The 22,224-nt window shown below is 39.0% G+C and overlaps 1 protein-coding gene across 1 annotated transcript in view; it reads left to right on the top strand.

Annotated features, from left to right (window-relative positions):
• The window catches only part of C7H10orf67 (chromosome 7 C10orf67 homolog), a 152,697-nt gene that overhangs the window by 113,806 nt on the left and 16,667 nt on the right, over positions 1-22,224 (top strand). Inside the window, exons 12-16 of the mRNA XM_046013431.1 lie at positions 578-657; positions 732-797; positions 6,579-6,666; positions 19,106-19,186; positions 19,273-19,330. Of these exons, the coding sequence (XP_045869387.1) occupies positions 578-657; positions 732-797; positions 6,579-6,666; positions 19,106-19,186; positions 19,273-19,330 (373 nt within the window). The remainder of the gene's footprint in view (positions 1-577; positions 658-731; positions 798-6,578; positions 6,667-19,105; positions 19,187-19,272; positions 19,331-22,224) is intronic.

Below are 22,224 nucleotides of genomic sequence, written 5' to 3'. Positions count from 1 at the left end.
GTCCTCTTGTAAAATATAAACAGTCCTGAGAAATGGATGACATAAAGCTCTCATGGGATTGATTTGGTCAGATCCTTTCCTGAGAACAGTTTTGATAAGACAGAGGAAGGAAGGGAGGGAGGAAGGTAGGTAGAAGGAAGGAAGAAAGGAGGGGAGGGATGGAGGAAGGGAAAGAAGGAAAGAGAGGAAGGAGGGAAGGAAGGAAGGAAATAAATAGAGTAACTGGAGCAGCTCCTGCCTTTAATGGGCTGGAGAGGTCACAGTGAGAGAGGGAAAACAAGATTTAGAAAAAGGGATGCCAGGTAGGGGGAGGCATGATGAAGATATGTTGTGATTGTTTTGTAATATTGTTTAGAACCGGCTGCCTTTAAATGAATCACTTACAAAACATGGAGGATGGATCTTTAATTCTTGTAATTTATGGGCATTTGCAAGTAAATGTAACTCACTATTCCCTCAAATTATTTTTGATAGGTAGACTATGCATGCTATGTAATAGAAATAGCTTTTCAGATTTATGGAGAAACAGAATATATTGTTCATTTCATTCACTTGGTGATGCATTTTCTATTGAAAGGTTGAAGACACACATGTTTTGGAGAAGCAAATACAAATACTAAAGGCTAATTTAGAAAATGAGAAAAAGAAGACAGAAAGGTACTAGTAATAATGAAGCATAATTGTTCATGTGTGGCTAATACAACATTTAACCATCTATAAATCTATTACAGATTTAAGAAAGAATCAGAACAGATAAACAAAAACTGGGAAAAGAAGTTCTATATTCTCAGGAATAGGTATGTGGGGATATATATAAATTCTATTGATAAAAATGTGACTAATCATCTTTTAAGGTGATTGGGAGCCTTGCATTTTTTCCTTGCATATTAATTAATATGGAATGCCAGCATCCACCTTTAACAAGAAATGCAAAATAGTTGGCTTAAAATGGAAGGGTTGTCAAAGTCACTTCAAAGAAAAAATAATTGAAGATTCTATTTCATTCCCCCAACTCTGTATTTCAGTTTTAAAGGGTCAACAGGACAGACAGCCTGTTCTTGGTTTCTAGTTTAATCAGACCTACCTAGTCATCTTCCCTCATGGGCTATTAAAACAGTTTCCTGTTCATTTGGACATGATAATATTTAACTGGTCTAGATCTTCTTTGTAAAATTTTTTTATACACTGGATCCTCTATCCTTTCACAGGCAAAACAGCACCAATTCCTTAAATCCTCAGATCTGTCCTTCACTCACATAATCATTTTATCTTCCCTATGTCACCTTTGTCTTTTTAAATGGGGAGTAAGTGACTACTGTAAAATTCTGGAAAGGCTAAAAGGAACACCAAGTAGAGAAAATGCCTCTTTTTTCCCCTTGTCCTAAGAAGTTAATTTAAAACATCTATATTCTGGCCATAATGTCTCCCAGATTCTCTTCTCTTTATCACACGTTGGAAGTTCCATTGTAAGATTTTCTCCCAGTCAAGGAGCATTCAGGACAGGATGGATTCAGGGTGGGTCTGATGTCAGAGGTCAAGCACTAGACTCACACAGGACTTCGTGGGACAATAATGCCTTACATCTGCACAGCACCCCATAAGCACAAACTATGACCGCGAGGGCGTATGAGAGAGAGGGAGAAAGAACATAAAATCCTATACGCTGCTGCATACATCACCCCGAAGTAATGCCGGGGGCGGGGGGGGGGGGGACATGGAGAATGCCCGTGCCAGCAGGAGTACCACCAGGTGGTGAGAGAAAGATCTCCTCCTTGTGGTAAAATGTTCTGCTTTGCACTCTTGCTTGTGCTTCCGTTCTGGTAACGCTCACTGCTCTGAAAAACGTGCATCTTAATTCCTGCTCTACCTACCTCATACAGGTACTCTAAGAGCAGAATACAGACACAGGTGAGAAACAGGAGCCTGAAACTGGCTTAAACATGCCCTGAATTTAATTTCCCCAAACACGGATTGTGAGTCTCTGAAACTGAGTGGACTCTCTTTCCCTGACTTATTTCTGTGGGGTTCAGTTTTTTGTTTTTTTTTTAAGATTTTATTTATTTATTTGAGAGAAAGAAAGAGAGAGAGAATGAGCAGGGGTGGGGGGGTGTGGGCAGAGAGAGAGAGAGAGGGACAAGCAGACCCCCGCCAGGGAGCCGGTAGGGGGATTCCTTCTGAGGCTTGATACACCAAATGAGCTACCCAGGCGCCCCTGTGGGGTTCACTCTGATCCTTAATGTTACCCTCGATCTGTCCCAATGGAATTCATCCCATATTTCAATGACGAGTTACAAGAATGTCTCAGTTTTACTTTGAGTTGATTTGCTGTTCCTCAAGATGGTCTATGTTCATTTCATCATTTTGGTCTAGGCAGACTTTATGTTGATATCTAAACATTTGGAATAGCAGCAAGCATGATTACCTATTTTCTCTATGTTTTCTCACTTAATTGACTAATTGGGACGTAATGCCGGGACATAACCCATCATCTCTCTCGTTGTGGTTGCATCAGCAAACACTCATTCAGGGTGAGATGCAACAGAGACTGTGTAATCCCGCGTACTGCGTCGTGGTGTGGGACGGATACTAACTGTGCAGTCGCGGATTTATTATTTATTTCAAAGAAATCATTTTTCTTTTGTTGAATTTCTCTCATATATTTGTTTTCTTTTCATTAGTTTCTGTTCTTGTCTTCATTATTTTCTTCCTTTTACTTTTTTGAGTATGATTTCTTATCCTTCCTAAAAAGAAAGCTGAGATCATTGGTTTTCAGATTTTTTTCTTCTACTGCATACATTTCAGCCTCTATATTGTCCTCTAAGCCCTGCTTCAGTTGCATCCCGCAAATTGCAACATGTTACGTACTATCGTTCAGTATAAAACATTTTCTAAATTCTATTTTATTTTCTCTTTGATCTGTGGGTTATTTAGAAGTGATGTGTTTTATTTCTGGGTAGTTGAAGATTGCCTAATTGTGTTTCTAGATTAATTCTACTGGGCTCAGAGAACCTACTCTGAATTATTTCAATCTGCTAAAATTTTGATACTTGTTTTCTGCTTAGCATATTGTTGATTTTGGAAAATGATTCATGTACACTTAGAAAGAAGACGAATTCTATCACTGGGTGCAGTGTTTTATATATTTCAATTAGGCCAAGTTTAACCATTGTATTTTTTGTATCTTTTATATCCTTAAATTTTTGCTACAGTTCCGACTATTAAGACAGGAGTATTAAGTTTTCCACTGTGCTTACAGATTTATCTATTTCTTTTTCAGTTCTGTCAATTTTTGCTTTAAATATTTTATGGCTACGTTGCTGGATACCTACAAATTTAAATCCTGGTGTCTTCCTACGAAGCTATCATGTGTATGTATCATTATGAGCCATCCCTCTCTATCTGTAAAATGCTTCCTGCTTAATGTCTACTTCATGTGGTGTTAATATAGCTGTATCACTCTTCATTGATTCAGACTGCATGGTGCTTTTTCCCCAGCTTTTTTCTTTCAACATATCTTGTTTTTATATTTGAATGTGTCTCTTGTAAGAAGCATAGAGCTGGATTTTTCATCTGACCTGCCTGCCTTATATATTTTTTTGCCCTACTTAATTTACTTCTAGTGAGATTACTGGTATCCTTGGGTTTATATCTACCACATAACACATTTTTTTTTCTATTTAGCCAAGCTGTTTCTTCTTCTCTCCTTTCACCTTTTTTTTGGACTAATCAACGTATTTTTATTCCATATTTTCTTCTACTGACTTGTTAGTTATTCATTCTTTTCTCTTTTTGAAATTTTAACCCACATTCTTTGCTTACCACAGTCTTCTACAAATTTCTATTTACTACTTCCTCAAGAATTCTAGAACCTTAGAGTCACCATGTTGTATACCTGAAACCAACAGGATAGTGCAAATCAATTATATTTCAATGAAAAAGAAAAAAAGAAAGAATTCTAGAACCTTAGAATATTTTATCTCCATTTAACCCCCTCCCACATTTTCGTTTTCATTCCCTATAAATGTTTAACACCATCGAACATTACAGTTATTGTTAGGCGTAGTCAGTATTCACGTCCATTAACATTTTTACTCTTTGAGCTTTTTATTTCTTCCTGCTTTCAGTGTGTTTCCATCTGGGATCATCTTCCTCCTGTCCCAACAGCTCTCTTTAGTTTTTCTTTTCATATAGGTTTGCCGGCAACTAATTCTGTCAGCTTTCTTTTATGGGGAAAATGTCTTTATTTTACCTTCATGATTGAGGAATAACTTCTCTGAATGTAGAATGTTTCTGTGCTGGTAGTTTTTTTTCCCTCAGCCTGTTCAGGATGCCAGTGCATTGAGTACTGGCTTCCACCAGGCATGCTGAGACTTACCAACTATCAGGTCTCCTCCTCTAGGATTCTAATTATACATAAGTTGTGCCTTTTGACTCCAACCCACGTGTTTCTTACACTCCTGTCTGGTTTCCTACTCTTTCCTCTCTAGGCTTCACTTTGACTATATGTATTTTTTATTGATCTGCCTTTGAGATGAGTAATCCTGTCTGTGCTCGGCTGAATCCATCCCACTATTCAGCTCATGTAGTGACTTCTTAATATCATATATGATAGTTTCCGTTCTAAGATGACTAGTCATTTTTTTAGTAGATTCTACTTTTGTGCTGAAATTCACCATCTTTTTATCAATTTTTCCAATCTTTTGCTCTGTTTTCTTCATCATAGTGATATTAAAGTCATCATTGCTCTGCCTTTTTCTTTCCTCTTTATTCATAAGTTTCTATTTTTTTAAGCACACATAGTAAATTATTGTATAACAACTTTATTGGCATATAGTTTACAAACCACCCTCTTAAAGGATGGTTTTTAGTGCATTCACAGAGTTGGACAACAATTACCACTCCCTAAATCAGGACATGTCACCAACCCATAAAGGAACTGCGTATCTATTGGCAGCCACACCCCATGGCCATCACTGCCAGCCATTAGCAACTAATCTACTTTCTGTCTGTATGACCTTGCCTGTTCTGGACGTTTCATATGCATGGAATCATACGCTCTGTGACCTTTTGTGACTGGCTTCTTTCACTTGGCATAATGTTCTCAAGTTCATTTGTTCATTGTTTTTGGTTACCAAATAATACTCCATTGTGGGGGGGATATACTCCATTTTGTTTACCCGTTCTTCCCTGTGTAGACATTTTAATTATTTCCACTTTTTAGTTACTGCGTATAATGCTGCTATTAACAGTCAGGTACAGGCGTTGGGGTGGAACATGTGTTTTCAATTCTCTTAGGTATAGACTGGAAGAAATTGCTAAGTCATATGATACTTCTATGTTTAACATTTCGAGGAACTGCCAAACTGTTTTCCAAAGTGGCTGAACCATTTTCCAATTACACAAGCAGGGGATAAGGGCTCCCATTTCTCTGTGTTCTATCTAACACTTATTATGGTCTGTCTTTTTGGTTTTAGCCATGCTGGCAGTTTTGCAGTGATACCTCTTTATGGTTTTAGTCCCTGAGACACACCCAGTCTCTTCTAAGACCCTCCATGTGACAGAACCCTGAGATTTTTTTGTTCCTTCCTCATGGCTACCCAAAGCTTGTCCAGCATACTCTTGACTTTGTCTTCAGAATATGCTTTTCTGAGAGTGACTCTCCTACTTTTAACAACATTTGCAATCTGGATTCCTTATAGTCATGATTTTTGATGCTCAATTTCTCTACCTTATGGTCATTATTTTTGAGGCTCAATTTCTCCAACTGTAAGTCAGCGGGAGCCCTCTCCCTCAAGGTTTATTGCTCAAGGTTTACTACTGTGTTGTTTTGGTACAGTCTTTGATGACTCCCTTAACAATAAAATGTCCCAGGCTTAACTTGGACATGTATTATCTTAGATCTAGAAACAGCCATCTCTGAAAGATGTTCTGGTTCCTTTTAGGGAGAAATAGTTTTAAAGGCACAGTTTGGGGGCACCTGGGTGGCTCAGTGAGCTAAACATCTGACTTCAGCTCAGGTCATGGTCTCAGAGTCTTGGGATGGAGCCCTGCATCTAGCTCAGAGATCAGCAGGGAGTTTGCTTCTCCCTCTCCCTCTTCTTCTGCCCTTCCCCCTGCTTGTTCTCTCTCTGTCTTCCTGTCTCTCTCTCTCTCTCAAGTAAATAAACAAAATCTTGAAAAAATTTTTTAAAAACCCCAAAACCACAGTTTGGGGTCCAAGATACTCATTGATACTGGGTTGTCATTCATTGCTTCTGTGCCTTTTCAGGGCTGGGAAATATGTCATTTTAAAAATGAAAAAAGCAGAGACACCTGGCTGGCTCAGTCAGTAGAGCATGTGATTCTTGATCTCAAGGTTGGACGTTGAAGCCCCACGCTGGGTGTAGGGCTTGCTTAAAAATAAAGCCTCTAAAAATAACTAAAAATGAAAGAAGTAACATTCATATTAATATTTCAAATTTTTTACTTGTATCCCTTTCACAATGAAAACTGTAGTTCCTAACCACGTGAACATGATATTAATTTGCTTTCTCTTATGATCTCTATACATTTTAATTTCACCATTTCTTTTATTGTAGCTTTCATGCCCTTAAAGATGAGATGTTTACCAGGCACACGTTGTTTCGTCAGTTTGCCGTGCTTGCTGACACGTCCTTCAATTATATTGTAGGTACCTGTAATGTTTCGATACTGTTTGTCTCTTCGTTATTTGTACATGCCTTTTTGTTCTTATTTAACATTTATTGAGCCCCTGTCTGGAAATAGTATGGGACAGTCATCCTACTAGATACTAAACACATGGACCTGAGTGCCTGAACCTGAAGGGCTCAGACTGGTACGAGATAGAGATGCATAAACAAATCTTTTCAATGCACCGTGGTTGGGCTATAACAGAGGCAAAGTGAAAATTTCAGAAGCGGGGTGACACCAGCTGGGACATTTGTCATTCTGACCACTGGTGGGCATGGATGGAACAAAAAGGAAATACCAAAGCTCAAGATCCAAGTGTCCAGGGGCGCCTGGGTGGCTCAGTGGGTTAAAGCCTCTGCCTTTCGCTCAGGTCATGATCCCAGGGTCCTGGGATCGAGCCCCGCGTCGGGCCCTCTGCCTGGCGGGGAGCCTGCTTCCTCCTCTCTCTCTCTCTCTCTCTCTGCCTGCCTCTCTCCCTACTTGTGATCTCTATCTGTCAAATAAATAAATAAAATCTTATTAAAAAAAAAAAAAAGATCCAAGTGTCCAGTCACTTTCGAAGGGGAAAAAGGAGGCAAAAGCATCTTTTCCTAGTACCAAGCCATTTATTTGCGTACTAGAAGTCACTTGTAGAGAAAACCCAGTTTTGAAATAGACTATTTTTTTTAACCTGTTTACTTAATGTTTCTAGTTGGGAGCTGTGATTGTCAAGGTACATGAGATCCAGTGGAGAAATACATCCAGGAAATTTCAAATACTAGGAAAAAATCACGTGCTATACATGCTATTGAGTTCCTGTCGTGATGCCAAGTATTATAGGACAAGGTTTGTGGGCATGAGTGCAAGAAATATGAAATCCAGCCTCTTGCTTTAGGAAGCTTCCAATCTAAAATTACTCTTAAAATTTTTTTCAGCATTTTTTACTTTGACTTAATTTTCTAAATTTTAAGTTGTTGCAGGAGATGAAAGGACTTAAGAATGTTAGCATGATAACATGAAATTATTTCTAATTTTTAACGAAGTTACCTGGTAATCTGAACCTTGCTGAATGAACTTTTAATACTTGACTCCCCTGAAATGTCCCCAGACTGGTTTCCATAGATAAGACTATCTAGTGTCTTTTTTCTCCTTTTGGTTTTTCCTCTTCTGACTGAAGGTTACAGTTTCAATTGGAATAATCCTCATTTCCGATATTTAATCAGCTGGACAAATAAAATATTGTTAGACCCATGAGAATGTTGTGCTAACTCAAAAATCAGGCTTTTTTTTTAAGGATTACCTGATAAAACTGTCTGGTCCAAAGGTGAACTGGCCAGGTTTAATGAAACAGAATTCTAAAATCTCCAAATTTTCCCCAGTGCAGGTACATTAATAGATCTCGTCCTTCTCTTGAGAAAAATGTCTGCCTCGCCCTTGCTCTGTCTTCCCGAGGAGGAGGGCTAGTCTCCGTCCAGCCTAGAATACGTCCATGTGCCATTACTTCTGTGGGATTCCAGGCTCATGACCCTTATCGATATGACCACAAGTATATAGGCACTAGAGACCCTTGTCAGACTGGATAGCAAATATTGAAGAAAAATAGACAGGGGTTGGGGGGGCAGCAGGGAAACGGAGAGTGATGAGTGAGTGAGTTTTAGGTAACTAATTTTTCCTTGGTTCCCTACGCCACTCCACAAATATTTACTGAGTGTAAACATTCACCAAGCACCATGCTTGTGAGATAGTGCCTGTGACAAATAGGGCTCCTACTTTTACAGACTCTAAATTTCATGAGGGCACGGACTGGTCTGTCTTGTCAACTCTTTTACTTGCAGAGATTAGAATAGCGCCTGAATTGCAGAGGAGAGAACATAGATATTAATAACGAAACATCACAAACTTTAAATGACATATTTGAATAAATGCTATGAAAGAAAAGGGTTAGTATTTTCTTACTATTGAGGTAATATGGGTATGGCTATTGGAATGTTCACCAATAATTAAGTGTATCATTTGAAGTGTTTTGCCCTGTGCAGCCATCACCTAAATGAAAGGGTAGAACATTTCCATCCCCCCTGAAATTTTCCGGTGTCCCTTTCCAGACAATACCTTAGTCACATCCTCATGCCAGACAAATACTGCTCTGATTTCTATGACTGCAGATTAATTTTGCCTGTTCTTAAAACTTATACAGTTGGACCCTGGGATCATGACCCGAGCCGAAGGCAGAGGCTTTAACCCACTGAGCCACCCAGGCGCCCCGCATCGGGCTCTCTGCTCGGCGGGGAGCCTGCTTCCCCCTCTCTCTGTCTCTCTACCTGCTTGTGATCTCTCTCTTTCTGTCAAATAAGTAAATAAAATATTTTTTAAAAGCTTATACAGTTGGAATCATACAGTATACATTCTTTTATGTCTGGCTTATCTTAACTCAGTATAGTGTTTTAAGATTGACCCTTGTTGGGGCACCTGGGTGGCTCAGCAGGTTAAGCCTCTGCCTCCAGCTCAGGTCATGATCCCAGGGTCCTGGGATGGAGCCCTGCATTGAGCCCCACATCAGGCTCTCTGCTCAGCAGGGAGCTTCCCCTTCTCTCTCTCTCTGCCTACTTGTGATCTCTGTCTGTCAAATAAATAAATAAAATCTTGAAAAAAAAAAAAGGTTGACCCTTATTATGTGCATGCTTAGCAATTGTTTCTCTGTATTGCTGAATAACATTCTATGGTATGGATAAACAATAGTTTGTTTATCCATTCTCCTCTTAATGGACTCCTGGGCTGTTTCCAGTTAGGAGCTGTTTTGGGGGGAAAAAAACGTGCTACAAACATTCTTATACTAGTTATTTCCAGAAATATGTTTGTGTAACTCTCAGGTAGGACTGGAATAGCTGGGATACAGGAATATCAATGTTTAAGTTTACATCCCAGAGCGATTGTATCCCATTACCGTACCCCCAATAATGCTGGAGAGTTCCGGTGTCCTGACATGATATTGTCACCAACATGATATTCATATACCAACATGAATATTGTCAGTTTTTAAAGGTGGGCTACCTTAAAATAATGTCTCATGGAAGTTTTAAAAAAATGCATTCTGTACTAATTAATGATGTTAATATCTTTTGATATGCTTTTTGACTAATTCTAGATCTTTTTTCCATAAGGGATTACCCAAGTCTTTTAAATAAATTGTGGTGCAATACATATAACTTAGAATTTACCATCCGAACTGTTTTCAACTGTGCAATTTAATAATGTTAAGTACATTCACATTGTTGTGAAACCAATCTCCAGAAATCATTTCATCTTAGAAAAAGGAAACTTTAGGGCCTCTGGGTGGTTAAGAATCCAACTCTTGATTTTGGCTCAGGTCATGATCTCAGGGTTGTGAGATGGAGCCTCATGTCAGGCTCTTTGTCAGTGGGGAGTCTGCTCGCAACTCCTCTCCCTCTCCCACTGTCCCTCCCCCCACTAAAATAAATACTATTTTTTTTTTTAAGATTTTATTTATTTGACAGACAGAGATCACAAGCAGGCAGAGAGGCAGGCAGAGAGAGAGAGGGGGAAGCAGGCTCCCTACTGAGCAGAGAGCCCGATGAAGGGCTCGATCCCACAATGCTGGGATCATGACCTGAGCCAAAGGCAGAGGCTTTAACCCACTGAGCCATCCAGTCGCCCCAATACTATTTTAAAATAAATAAATAAAATGAAACTGTACATTGTTTCCCCATTCCCCTTCCTCCCATTTCTGTCTGTTTTTATTATTATTGAGTTATAGCATTTTGTTATATATTCTGGATAGGAGTCTTTTGTCATATATATATATTGCAAATGCTTATTCCCACTCTTGTGGTTTTTCCTTCCATTTTCAGAGCAGTGCCTTTTGAAGATCAGAAATTAAAAAAAAATTTGAGAAAGTTTTAATTTTAAGGAAGATCAGCCTAGCTTTTTTTTTTTTTTTTTTTTTCTGTGGGAGATTGTGTTTTCTGTGGCTGGACTATATCTCATATTCCTCATAAACTTACAATGTGATTTTGGTCTTTCTTTTCCCATTGAATTTCACATTTCAGTGGTTCCTCTGTTCTAATAGAATTGACAACGTATGTATGAGTCTGTTCCTAAGCCCTCTATTTTATCTCATTGGCCTATTTGTCTGTCCTTTATCCAATACCATATTATCTTAATGTAGGTTTATAATAAGTCTTGATATCAGGTTATATAAGTTCTGCCATTTTATTCTTCGTCTCCAAGCTTGTTGTGGCAATTCTATTGTTTTGTTTTGTTTTGTTTTTTTAAGATTTAAGAGAGTGAGGGGCAGAGGGAGCAGCAAACCCCCACTGAGCAGGTAGCCCAATGCAGGCCTCAATTCCAGGACCTGGGATCATGACCTGAGCCGAAAGCAGATGCTTAACTGACTGAGCCACCCAGATGCCCTGTCTTGGCAATTCTATATCCTTAGAACATGTTTGAGAATCAGCAAATTAATTTCTTCCTTTCCTTTTTTTTTTTTTTTTGACTATTCTGACGGGTGTGAGGTGGTATCTCATTACAGTTTTGACTTGTATTTCCCTAATGATGAGTGACGTGGAGCATCTTTTCAGTTATCTGTTAGTTATTTATATATCTTCTTCGGAAAAAAGTCTATTCGTGTCTTTGCCCATTTTTTAACCGGATTATTTCAGTTTTGGGTGTTCAGTCTCATCAGCAAATCAGTATCTTTAAAAAAAATATCCACTAGGTTTTTGATTGAATCTCTTTAGCCAGTGGTTTATTTCAGAATCCAAAGAGCCAAATAGCTACCAAATATCTAATCTAAATACATAAACGACAAAGGTTTCTTATTAAATTCTGAGGCTATGCCCTAGAGCAACGTAGTAGATACAGTTAGCAGGTAAAAGCCCACCATGATTGTAGTTTGTGCTTTATATTCTGTGTTACTCTGTTTTCTCACTCAGCTCAGGGAGGCTTTTCACTGTCATGTGTTTGCTATGGATTACACCTTCCACTCCTGGCCTGTGAGGTTCTTGTTAGCCTTGAATTCTAACTTGTCTGTTATCACTTCTCTTACGCATACCGTCGTCTTCTCTGTATGTTGCTGCTGGCTTTGCTCACACTGTGTACTGCTATATCACTTGCCTTCGGCTGCAAACTTATAAATAACAAAGATTGGATGTTAGTTCTGTAAACCTAACCTGACACTCATTTGCCTTCAGTATGAAAACTGAAACTACATGCATTTATCAGCATAAAATGATGTGTTTGGGGTTTCTGTCGCCTTATTTTGCGACTGCTTGTTCTTTCCTTTGTTTCCTGGCTTATGTATTATGAACCACATTTTACTTGCTTTATCTGTATTGTAACAGTGAACTTTAATGTAAAATCGAATTACAGTTGTGCAGTTACAACAACAAGAATGAAACAAGACTGAGTCTTCACCCACTCTGGGTAAAGAAGCGTTCATGAATGATTTTGTTCCTCCAAGTTTCATTTCAGCCTTAATTGCATCAGTATATCCCCTACCCCTTGGGCTCTCTCTCTCTCAAATAAATAAATAAAATCTTCTTCAAAAATCATGACTTTTACCACTCTTTAGTTCCTAATTCTGATTTCTTAGAAACTGGATCTTGTCTTTGATTGTCTTTCTTTTTTTAAGTGAAAGGAACAGTATCTTCACTTCTTTATGCCTCACCCTGACTGAAGCCAGATTAGTATTTGTTTTTTGTTTATTAACCTGGCTTATTTTCCCCCAAGTGGATATTTATAAGCTATTTTCTTGAAACTTAAATTTAAAGTTTCACCAGGAAATGAGTTACCACATTATTTTATTAATTTCTCTTGAATAAAATGAGCCTCTCTAACCTATAAATCTAAATCTTTTTTTTTTCAACTTAGACAAGTTTCTTATGTATACTTCTAATGATGGCAGGATTTGTTTTTGTGTCTTTTTCAGAAACACTATTATAGGTTGAAAAATCTGTCTTCTGTCCTCCATAACTGACACATTCTTTTTAATGTAATGCTATTCTCTTTGTTCTTTTCCTCGGCATTTTTAGGAAACCCTTCCAGTTTGTACCTCTCATCAGAATTTCCCAAACTCATTTTAAGAGTGCTGAGATAGTCTCAGGTCGTGATCCTGGGGTTGTGGGATGGAGCCCTGCCTCGGGCTCCCTGCTCAGTAGGGATACTGCTTCTCCCTCTCCTCCCCACTTGTCGCTATCTCTCTCTTTCTCTCAAATAAATAAATAAAATCTGTTTTAAAAAATAAAAATAGTAATAATTTTAAAAAAGAGTGCTGAGATCATGATTTTCCTTGGCCCCCTAGGGGGAAGGGATGGAACCATGACGGAGGTAGCCTGAAACTCCCGTCCCACCGACTAAGTCCAGGAGCAACCTTGTCCATTTCCCCCAGGGCTCCCTGCGAGTGATACCATTTTTATGTGTCCTATGACAGCCCAAAGTTTAGGAACCATTACTTTTTGTAAGTATTCTCTTGTGTACCATGTTGGGTCTAATCATTATTATCTCAAATACTGATTTTAAATCTGTTATTGTGTAGTTAGCAACCTATTCATATTATATGCAAATCTGTTTAATTGGCCTGCTTATCCCCAGTGTAAGTTTCCATACTCTTACACTCTTAACTTGGTATCAAGACTCAGTATGAAAGAATCCATTTTGGGGTACCTGGGTGGCTCAGTGGATTCAAACCTCTGCCTTTGGCTCAGGTCATGATCCTGGGGTCCTGGGATCGAGCCCCGCATCAGGTTCTCTGCTCAGCGGGGAGCCTGCTTCCCTTCCCCTCTCTCTGCCTGCCTCTCTGCCTACTTGTGATCTCTTCCTGTCAAATAAATAAATAAAATCTTTAAAAAAATCTTAAAAAAAAAAAAGAAAGAATCCATTTTGTCTCTACTCTGAATTGTTTTGGTTTCTTTTTTCTTTTCTTCTCTTTTCTTTTTTCTTATTTCTTTCCTTTCTTCTTCTTTGTCATCTTCTTCTTCTTTTTCTTCTTCTTTGTGCACAGAAGGGATGAGTGAAAATACATGTGTGCAACTTAAAGAATGACGATCAGGGGCGTCTGGGTGGCTCAATGGGTTAAGCCGCTGCCTTCAGCTCAGGTCATGATCTCGGGGTCCTGGGATCGAGTCCCGCATCGGGCTCTCTGCTCAGCAGGGAGCCTGCTTCCTCTCTCTCTCTCTGCCTGCCTCTCTGCCTACTTGTGATCTCTCTCTGTCAAATAAATAAATAAAATCTTAAAAAAAAAAAAAGAATGACGATCATATGAATACCTGAGTTCCCATGATACAAGCCGTCAATAGAATAAAACTGCAAAAGCCCATCCAATTGCAATTTGTCTCCATTCCCTCCCAGAGACCACACTGTCCTGATGTTCTTCTTGATAGTTTTGTCGCTAGTGCTTGTCTTCCTAAGCAACATATTGCTGACTTTTACCTGTTTTCCAACTTTTTATAAATGAAAGAATATAATTGGGGAAAAAAAGTATTCTTCAGTGATTTGCTCTATTGTTTCAACATTATGCTTTTAAGACTCATCCATGTATCCACATTGATGCGTGTGGTTGTAGTTGACCCACTGAGAGTACTCTAATGCTTGACTGTACCACAACTTATTTACCCACTCTGCTGCTGATCAGTCTTTGGGTTAGATCTCACTTTTTTGCTATTATGAACATTATTGCCCCAAACGCTCTTTTATTCTCACCTGATAAACATGTATAGCAACTTTTCGAGGGTTTTTGTTTTGTTTTGCTTTGTTTGTTTATTTTTAGAGAGTGAGAAAGAGAGTGTGAGCAGGTGCGGAGGGGCAGAAGGGGAGAGAGAATCTTAAGATTCTCTAAGAGACAGAGCTCAGTCTCACAACACTGAAACAGTGACTTGAGCTGAAATCAAGAGTGAGGTGCTTAACCAAGTGAGCAACCCAGGCATCCCAGTTTTTCCAGGTTTTATAGTAATAATAGAACTGCTGGTCCTAGAGTATTGGTGTATTCAAGTCTGTGGAAGAACAAATATGATTGCTGCAACAAAAATACGCTCCCTTAAATAAGACTGAAGATTACCTCTCTCTCAAGTCAGTGAGGAAAAGAGCAGCCCCCAGGCCGGGGAGTGAGGAGTACTCCACAGTCATGATGATCCACAGGTTTCTTCCGTCATTGCTCTGCCATTTCCTAGGATGTTTCCCCATCCACACAGAGAAAGCGGGGTAACTCCATGTTTGTGGGTGTACGTGGCAGAAGGAGGAAGTCCAGGGCAAGCATGTTAGTTCTTAAGTATGAAACAAATTGGCGGACCTCACTTCCCCTCATGTCCCACTGGGCTGATCGAACTGCAAAAGACTGAGAAAACGGGGTGGCCAAATACCCAGTGAAAATATTACCAAAAGGAAAAAGGAGAATAGGTATTGAGGGATGATGAACAGTCTCTGCCATATAAGGTAAAGCCAGATCGTTTTCCAAATTATTCTTGCTAATTAACGCTCTAACCAGGAATGGATGAAAGTTTCTACTTTCTTCATTGTCTCTACCACTTACATGGTCCGACTATAATTTTTTCCTGTCTTGTGATTGTGTGATGGTTTCTTCTTGTGGTTTGTTGGGGGTGTGTGTGTGTGTCTAACTTTTTTACCCATTTATCTCACTACTAATAAATGTGGTCATCTTTTCATGTATATATTGGCCATTCAGGTTTTCTCTTTGAATTTGTGCTTCAAGTTTAAGACTTTTGTGTCTACTGAGTTCGCTTTTACTTATTTATTCATAGAAATCCTATAAGAACTAGATAAATTTCTAAAAATATGTAACCTGTCAAGACTGATTCATAATGAAATAGAAAATCTGAACAGAATGATTACTAGCAAGGATATTGAATCAGTAATCAAAGGCCTCCCAACAACAACAACAAAACCCAGGACCGGATGGTTTCACTGGTAACTTCTACCAAACATTCCAAGAAGAATCAATACTAATCCTTCCCAAACTCTTCCAAAAAAAATAGAAGAACTCTTCCAAATACATTTTATGAGGCCAGCATTACCCTTATACCAAATCAGACAAAGATACCATTAAAAAAAAGAAAATTACAAGCCAAATATCCCTATTAGGGATATTTAATATCCCTACTGAACATAGATGCAAAAATTCCCACCAAAATATTAGCAAACAGGGTTCAGTAATTAAAAGGATTAGTCACCATGATCAATGGGATTTATGCCAGGAATGCAAGGGTGTTTTGACATCTTCAAATCAATCAATTTGTTACATCACAAGGATACAACTCATATGATCATCTCAATAGATGCAGAAAAAGCATTCATTTTTCTGAAGAAAATCAACAACCATTTTTTATAAAAACTCTCAACAAAGCAGATATAATGTACCACAACACAAGAAAAGGCATATATAACAAGCCCATAGCTAATATACTCCATGGTGAAAAGCTGAAAGCTTTTTCTCTAAGATCAGGAACAAGACAAGGATGTCCACTCTTGTCATTTTATTTAACACAGTATTGCAAGTCCTAACAAAAGGAATAGGCAAGAAAAAGAAATAAAAGGCAAACAAATTGGAGAGGAAGAAATAAAACTCTCACTATTTATAGATGGCATGAAAATATATTTGTAATATCCTAAAACTATTTAAAAAAACTGTTAGGGGATGCCTGGGTAGCTCAATCATTGGGTATCTGCCTTTGGCTTGGGTCACGATCCCAGGGTCCTGGGATCGAGCCCCGCATTGGGCTCCTTGCTCAGCGGGGAGGCTGCTTCTGTCTCTCCCACCCTTCCTGCTTGTGTTCCTCTCTCACTGTGTCTCTCTCTGTCAAATAAATAAATAAAATCTTTTTTAAAAAAGCTGTTAGAACTAATAAAAGTTGCAATACAAAATCTACATGCAAAAATCTTTTGCATTACTTAACACTAATAATGAACTATCAGAGAAGTTAAGAAAACAATCCTATTTACGATTGCATCAAAAAGAATAAACTACTTAGGAATAAATTTGACCAAGGATGTGAAAGACCTGCATATTGCAAACTACAGGATATCAGTGATGGGCTCCATGCTCAGCGGGAAGTCTGCTTGAGATTCTCTCCCTCTCCCTCTACACCTCCCTCTGCTTATACATGCTCTCTCTCTGAAATATGCAAATACTTTTAAAGATTTTATTTCTTTATTTGTCAGAGAGAGAGCACAAGCAGGGAGAATGGCAGACAGAGGGAGAAGCAGGCTCCTTGCTGAACAAGGACTCTAGCTCAGGACCCTGGGATCGTGACCTGAGCTGAAGGCAGATGTTTCACAAACTGAGTCGTCCAGGCATCCCTAAAATAAATAAATCTTTTTAAAAAATGCTCAACATCATTAATCATCAGGGAAAAGCAAGTCAAAACCATAATGAGATATCAACTCACATCTGTTAGAATGACTGTTACCAAAAAGACAAACAATAATAAATGTTGGTGAGGATGTGGAGAAAAGGGAATCCTTGTGCACTACTGGGGGAACGTAAATCAGTGCAACCAATACAGAAAACAATACTATGTTCCTTAAGAAATTAAAAGTAGAACTACCATATGATCCAGCAATTCCACTTCTGGGTACTTGTCTGAAGATCACAAAAACACTAATTCAAAAATTTTTATACACCATGGACACTGTAGTATTATTTATAATAGCCAAGTTATAGAAACAACCTAAGTTGCCATCAATAGATGAATGGGTAAAGAAAATTTGGTGTATTATATACAAAGGAATATTTTTTGGCCATAAAAAAGAACAAAAATTGTCATTTGCATTCACATGGATGGACCTTGAGGGCATTGTGCTAAGTGAATAAGACAGACAGAGGAAGACAAATACCATACGATCTCTCTTATATATAGAATCTAAACAAACGAACAAACACCAAGCTTCCACAGCTAATGAATCGTTGAGCACTATCATCGAAAACTAATGATGTACAATATGCTGGCTAATATGCTGAACATAATAAATAAATAAAATCTTTTAAAAAGTTTATGATGAATAAAAAAAATTTAAGGAATTCTTTATATAGTTTGGAAACTAATCCTTTGTCAGTTATATGTGTTGTAAATATCTTCTTTCAGTCTTGGGTGGTATTTTGGTATTTTTTCATAAGCAAAGGTTCTTAATCCTGATGTTAATTTAATTAATAATATTTTCCTTTTTGCCTTCATATTTTCCTGCCTTAAAACCTTACCTAACCTTCAGGTGACTGTGTACTGAGCCGTACACATAGGCATACATAGCAGAATGGATGGAGCTTAAAAACATAGTACTTAGTATTTAGCAAGAGAAGCGGGAACATGTAAGGCATACTGGGTTTCACTTTGAATCTAAAATGTGCTTAACACTGGTTCAAGATGTTCTAAGTCTCTAAGAGACTTTCTAATTCTCTAAAAGAGAAAAGTGCTGCCAATTACACTGTGCCATTCCATCTACTGCGACATGCATCCCAGTTTAGAGGACGTTAAAATACCAGAAGGCTACGCTTTAGAGAATCAACAAATAGGATAGCACATAACGCCTCTAGCGGAAACTAAAAGGCAGGCACAGAAGTATGTATTTTTGCAGGAACATATCTAAATTAAAGATACACATAAAATATTTAAATCGTTTCCTTGGGGTGGTAACAAAGAGAGTAGGAATGGGCTACGGAGAATAGAAAAATACATGCAAACAGCCCCGTGTGCACGCGTGTATGCACACACGGAAGCCTTGCGGACAGAAAACTTCACCTAAATCGCCAGTGTATGTCCACGGACCTCAGGCCTCTTTCTGATAACCATGCGTAGGGTACGTTTCCTCCTTTTCACCCGCACATGTTTACGTTGTCATTTACTTTGCAACAAATGATGCTGGGGACAATTCTTGCATGCGGGGGCTCCTGGAAGACATGGTCCTGGGCTGTCACCATTCAGTTCCTGGGAATCAGGACCACTACTGCCATAGCCTCCCGGAACGAGGAGATGCTGGGGACAACACTGTGATCCCTGGCCAGGGATGGGTTGTGAATCCCAAACGGGCTGGAGATTATTAACAGGAAGTAGAATCAGGGGATGGAGGGTAGCTGGTCAAATCACTAAGTTACACACACGAAACTAATGTAACACTGTGTGTCAACGGTGCTTAAATAAAAAGAAAGAAAAAGAAAGAAAAGAAAAAGGTAGAGTCAGAAAAGTCATTGAAGAAAACATTTTTCTTGAATTTTCTCTCAGAGTAGCCCAAAAAAAGAAGGGGTCTGTCTATTCCAAGGGTTTCAAGGAAAGGATTTCCCCAGCCATATTTAAACAAATAAATCAGGAGCTTAGTTTTCAAATCTTGGTTAATAAAGGACCAGAGAACCTCCTACAACCGTTTGATTTGATAATCACCTCCCCTTGATAACACAGTACGTACCTTTTGTGTCTTTCAGAAATTAAAACCTTTATTTGTGCAGTCTAAAACGAACTTGGTAACAGGTTCTACATCTTCTGGAAGTGATCATACGCCTCTGGTAGGTAGATTATTTTTTTGCCATTGAACATTGAATTGGTTGCTACTCTCCATCCTCAGTAATGAAACTTCTTGCTTTGCCTGCAGATGGACAAAGACATGGATGTAGTCAGTGACCAGATATTTTTTTCCCCTTTATCGAAAGGTAAGGATCTTTATTGTTGGAAGAAATGGTTCACACACAGAATGGGTGCTTGGTCTAGATTGACAGCTCCTTCTTTTTGTTATCCTGAGACACTTGGAATTCTGGACGAATGCATGGCTTTTTTTTTTTTTCCAGCCAGTTTATAAAACCAATACATAGATATGCTGAATCCAAGAGCGTTAATATGCATTTCTGAATATGGGTCGCTGCTAATTGAAAGGCTAGACGGCTTTAGCAGAGAGAAACCTTTCTTCTGGGTTTCCATGCAACAGAGAAGCTTTTTCTGCACTGCTTACATTATAGGTAGTATTTTTCTGGAAACTTTTAAAGGTATCAACAGTTAAATAAGTGTAGAGAAATAAGACTAGATCTGGTGAGTGGTTGGAAATTCTAACCTAGGCAGTAAGTGATTTCTAAAACACCATGATGTATTAGGAGAAGAGAGACTCTTATGATTTATCATCAAAATCTAGATGGTTGGGGCCCCTGGGTGGCTCAGTGAGTTAAAGTCTCTGCCTTTGGCTCAGGTCATGATCCCAGGGTCCTGGGATCTAGCCCTGCATCGGGCTCTCTATTCGGCAGGGAGCCTGCTTCCCCACCTCTCTCTCTGCCTGACTCTCTGCCTACTTGTGATCTGTCAAATAAATAAATAAAATCTTTAAAAAAAAATATCTAGATGGTTGAATTTGGAATCTATAGTTGGGCTGACATTTTAATGAGAGAGTTTAATTAACAGCAGCATTCCATACCCCAAAGATTCAGTGGAGGGTTTTGCAAGGTTTTCAAAGGGTTTTCAAAGGTCCAAACTAGGACAGGTGAAACTTGTCCTGAGACATAACCCTGTGTCCTGAGATACATCCCCCTCCCCCCCACCAAAACTAGCATCACTCCCTTTCCTCCACCCTGAAAATGCCAAAGATGGTTATTTCTACCCTGTCTACTGAAAATCCTATCATTCATTAGTCTGCTCCTTTCCCTTACGAAATAAAAGTAAATGTAAATGCTTTTTCATGATCCATAATATTGTAGTCCCCACAAAGCCCTATCTGGGGGGCTTTGTTAATCTGTGAACGTTAATCTGCTTTGTAGAGAAGATGTCTGTGACGGTGGCCACACCCAGTAACTCTAGGCAAAACCCTGAAATTTCTTTTACTAAATCTCTGATACAACTTCGACACACCATGTCGTTCCCTAGGAAGGTAGTGCCGGACGGGGGCGGGTTGCAGGGGAATAATCCAGTGAACAAAAGTTTCTGGTGAAGTCAATTTTAGTTAATTCAAAATTTACTAGGAATAAATTTTGTGTTTTTAATGAAGAGAAATGAATACATAAATGCCAGGAGGAAAGTGGAATTACACATGTGCTAATTCGGGGAGTAAGGGAATCTCATGAGCCCATGGGTTATGCCTACTGGATGGGTTACACACTCGACATTCAAAGGGCCAAATCATCTTCACGAAACAAGTCACCCCAACTTTCTTAGATACCTCACATGCTTGAGTACCCCCTTGTGGCCCCTAGGAAATAGTTTAATTCATTACTGTATTTTCAAGCACTAATTCACAAATCCGTTATTAAAGAGGCGTTTGGCCACAAGGTTAGTGTGTACCTGATTTATAGACAAGTATCTATTCTTTCTGTAGCACGAGGGATTACTATGATCTATCTGGTGATGGACCCCAAATCGAACTCTTTAAAGTCACCATTGTTTTGAGTTCCATTTTTGTAGAATATGTAAATAGAACATTAATATTTTAAGTACTTACTGAATAGTCTCTCTGCTAGCGGGATCCTTAGTGTTGTCTCAAAGAATATAAGAGAGGCTGTTCTCTCTCTCACACTACGAGATTCTTCTACAGCCCACGTATGGAGAACATTTAGTGGATGCAGGCACTACTGTAAATGTCTTCCACGTTTTAGCCTTAATTGTCAAAAACCCGGGGTTGGCGCTCTTGTTTTCGCCGGGTCTGCGGAGGAGACTGTTGGTTGCAGAGAGGGTTAGCGGGCTGCTAGGGTAAAACCACAATCGGGTGACACAGCAGAGTTCAAGCCCAGACAGTGTGGCCCCAGAGCCCTGGCTGGTCACCACTGGATCATATGGGCTTGCCCCCAAGACTCATGCATGGCATATCGCCCCATTCTCAACCACACGCAAGGGGACAATATGGGACATAACAGAGAGGTCGTGGAGGCTGGCAGACTTCTGTTCCCAGCCCATCTCTACCCACACACTGACATCATCTCAGTCCGTCCGCACGGGAAATGGAGATGGTGACCCTACCTCGTGGCATTGTGAGGAGGATTACGTGAGAGGTATGTTATGTGTCTAGCTAACCCCTATTTCCTCTGAGCTGTTGATCCTATCACTGCCAAGTCCCCCCAGTAAAGCCTGCAGACCTACCTTTTAGCCCACACCGCACAAGGGCCATAATGTCCTCGGCAGTAGGAGTGTCTACTGATTTAAAAGAACGGGTCTCTCCTCCGCTTCTTCAGTAATCATTTTTCTACCAACATACGTAGAAGAATAAAATTGATCATATCAAAACATGCAATAGGTATTTTGAAAACAGTGAAATAAAAGGTAAAATAGAGTCTTCAAACAATGTCCTATCAGGGGATACATCTTTTCTAAGCAGATTAAAAATGACTTTTTGTTATTTCAAGCTTGAATCCAAAAATTTCAAAACAGAACAACAAGGAGTCACTCATGCAATATGGAAAAAGAGATAAGTAGCTAAAAAGAGAGAGAGAGAGAGATAAATATACCCTTGTTAATATAAGGGAATAAAAAATGAGGTATGATACTATCTGCAAAATTTCAAAGCAGTTTTGACGCAGTAGTAATGATCCCAAGAGAGCCCAGGTAACATTATTAATTTGTTTGCTACTTAACT

Source organism: Meles meles, chromosome 7 (genome assembly GCF_922984935.1).
Source record: "Meles meles chromosome 7, mMelMel3.1 paternal haplotype, whole genome shotgun sequence".
Lineage (NCBI taxonomy): Eukaryota > Metazoa > Chordata > Mammalia > Carnivora > Mustelidae > Meles > Meles meles.
The sequence above is the reverse complement of the archived record's forward strand: the minus strand, read 5'-3'. Positions and strand labels throughout refer to the sequence as shown.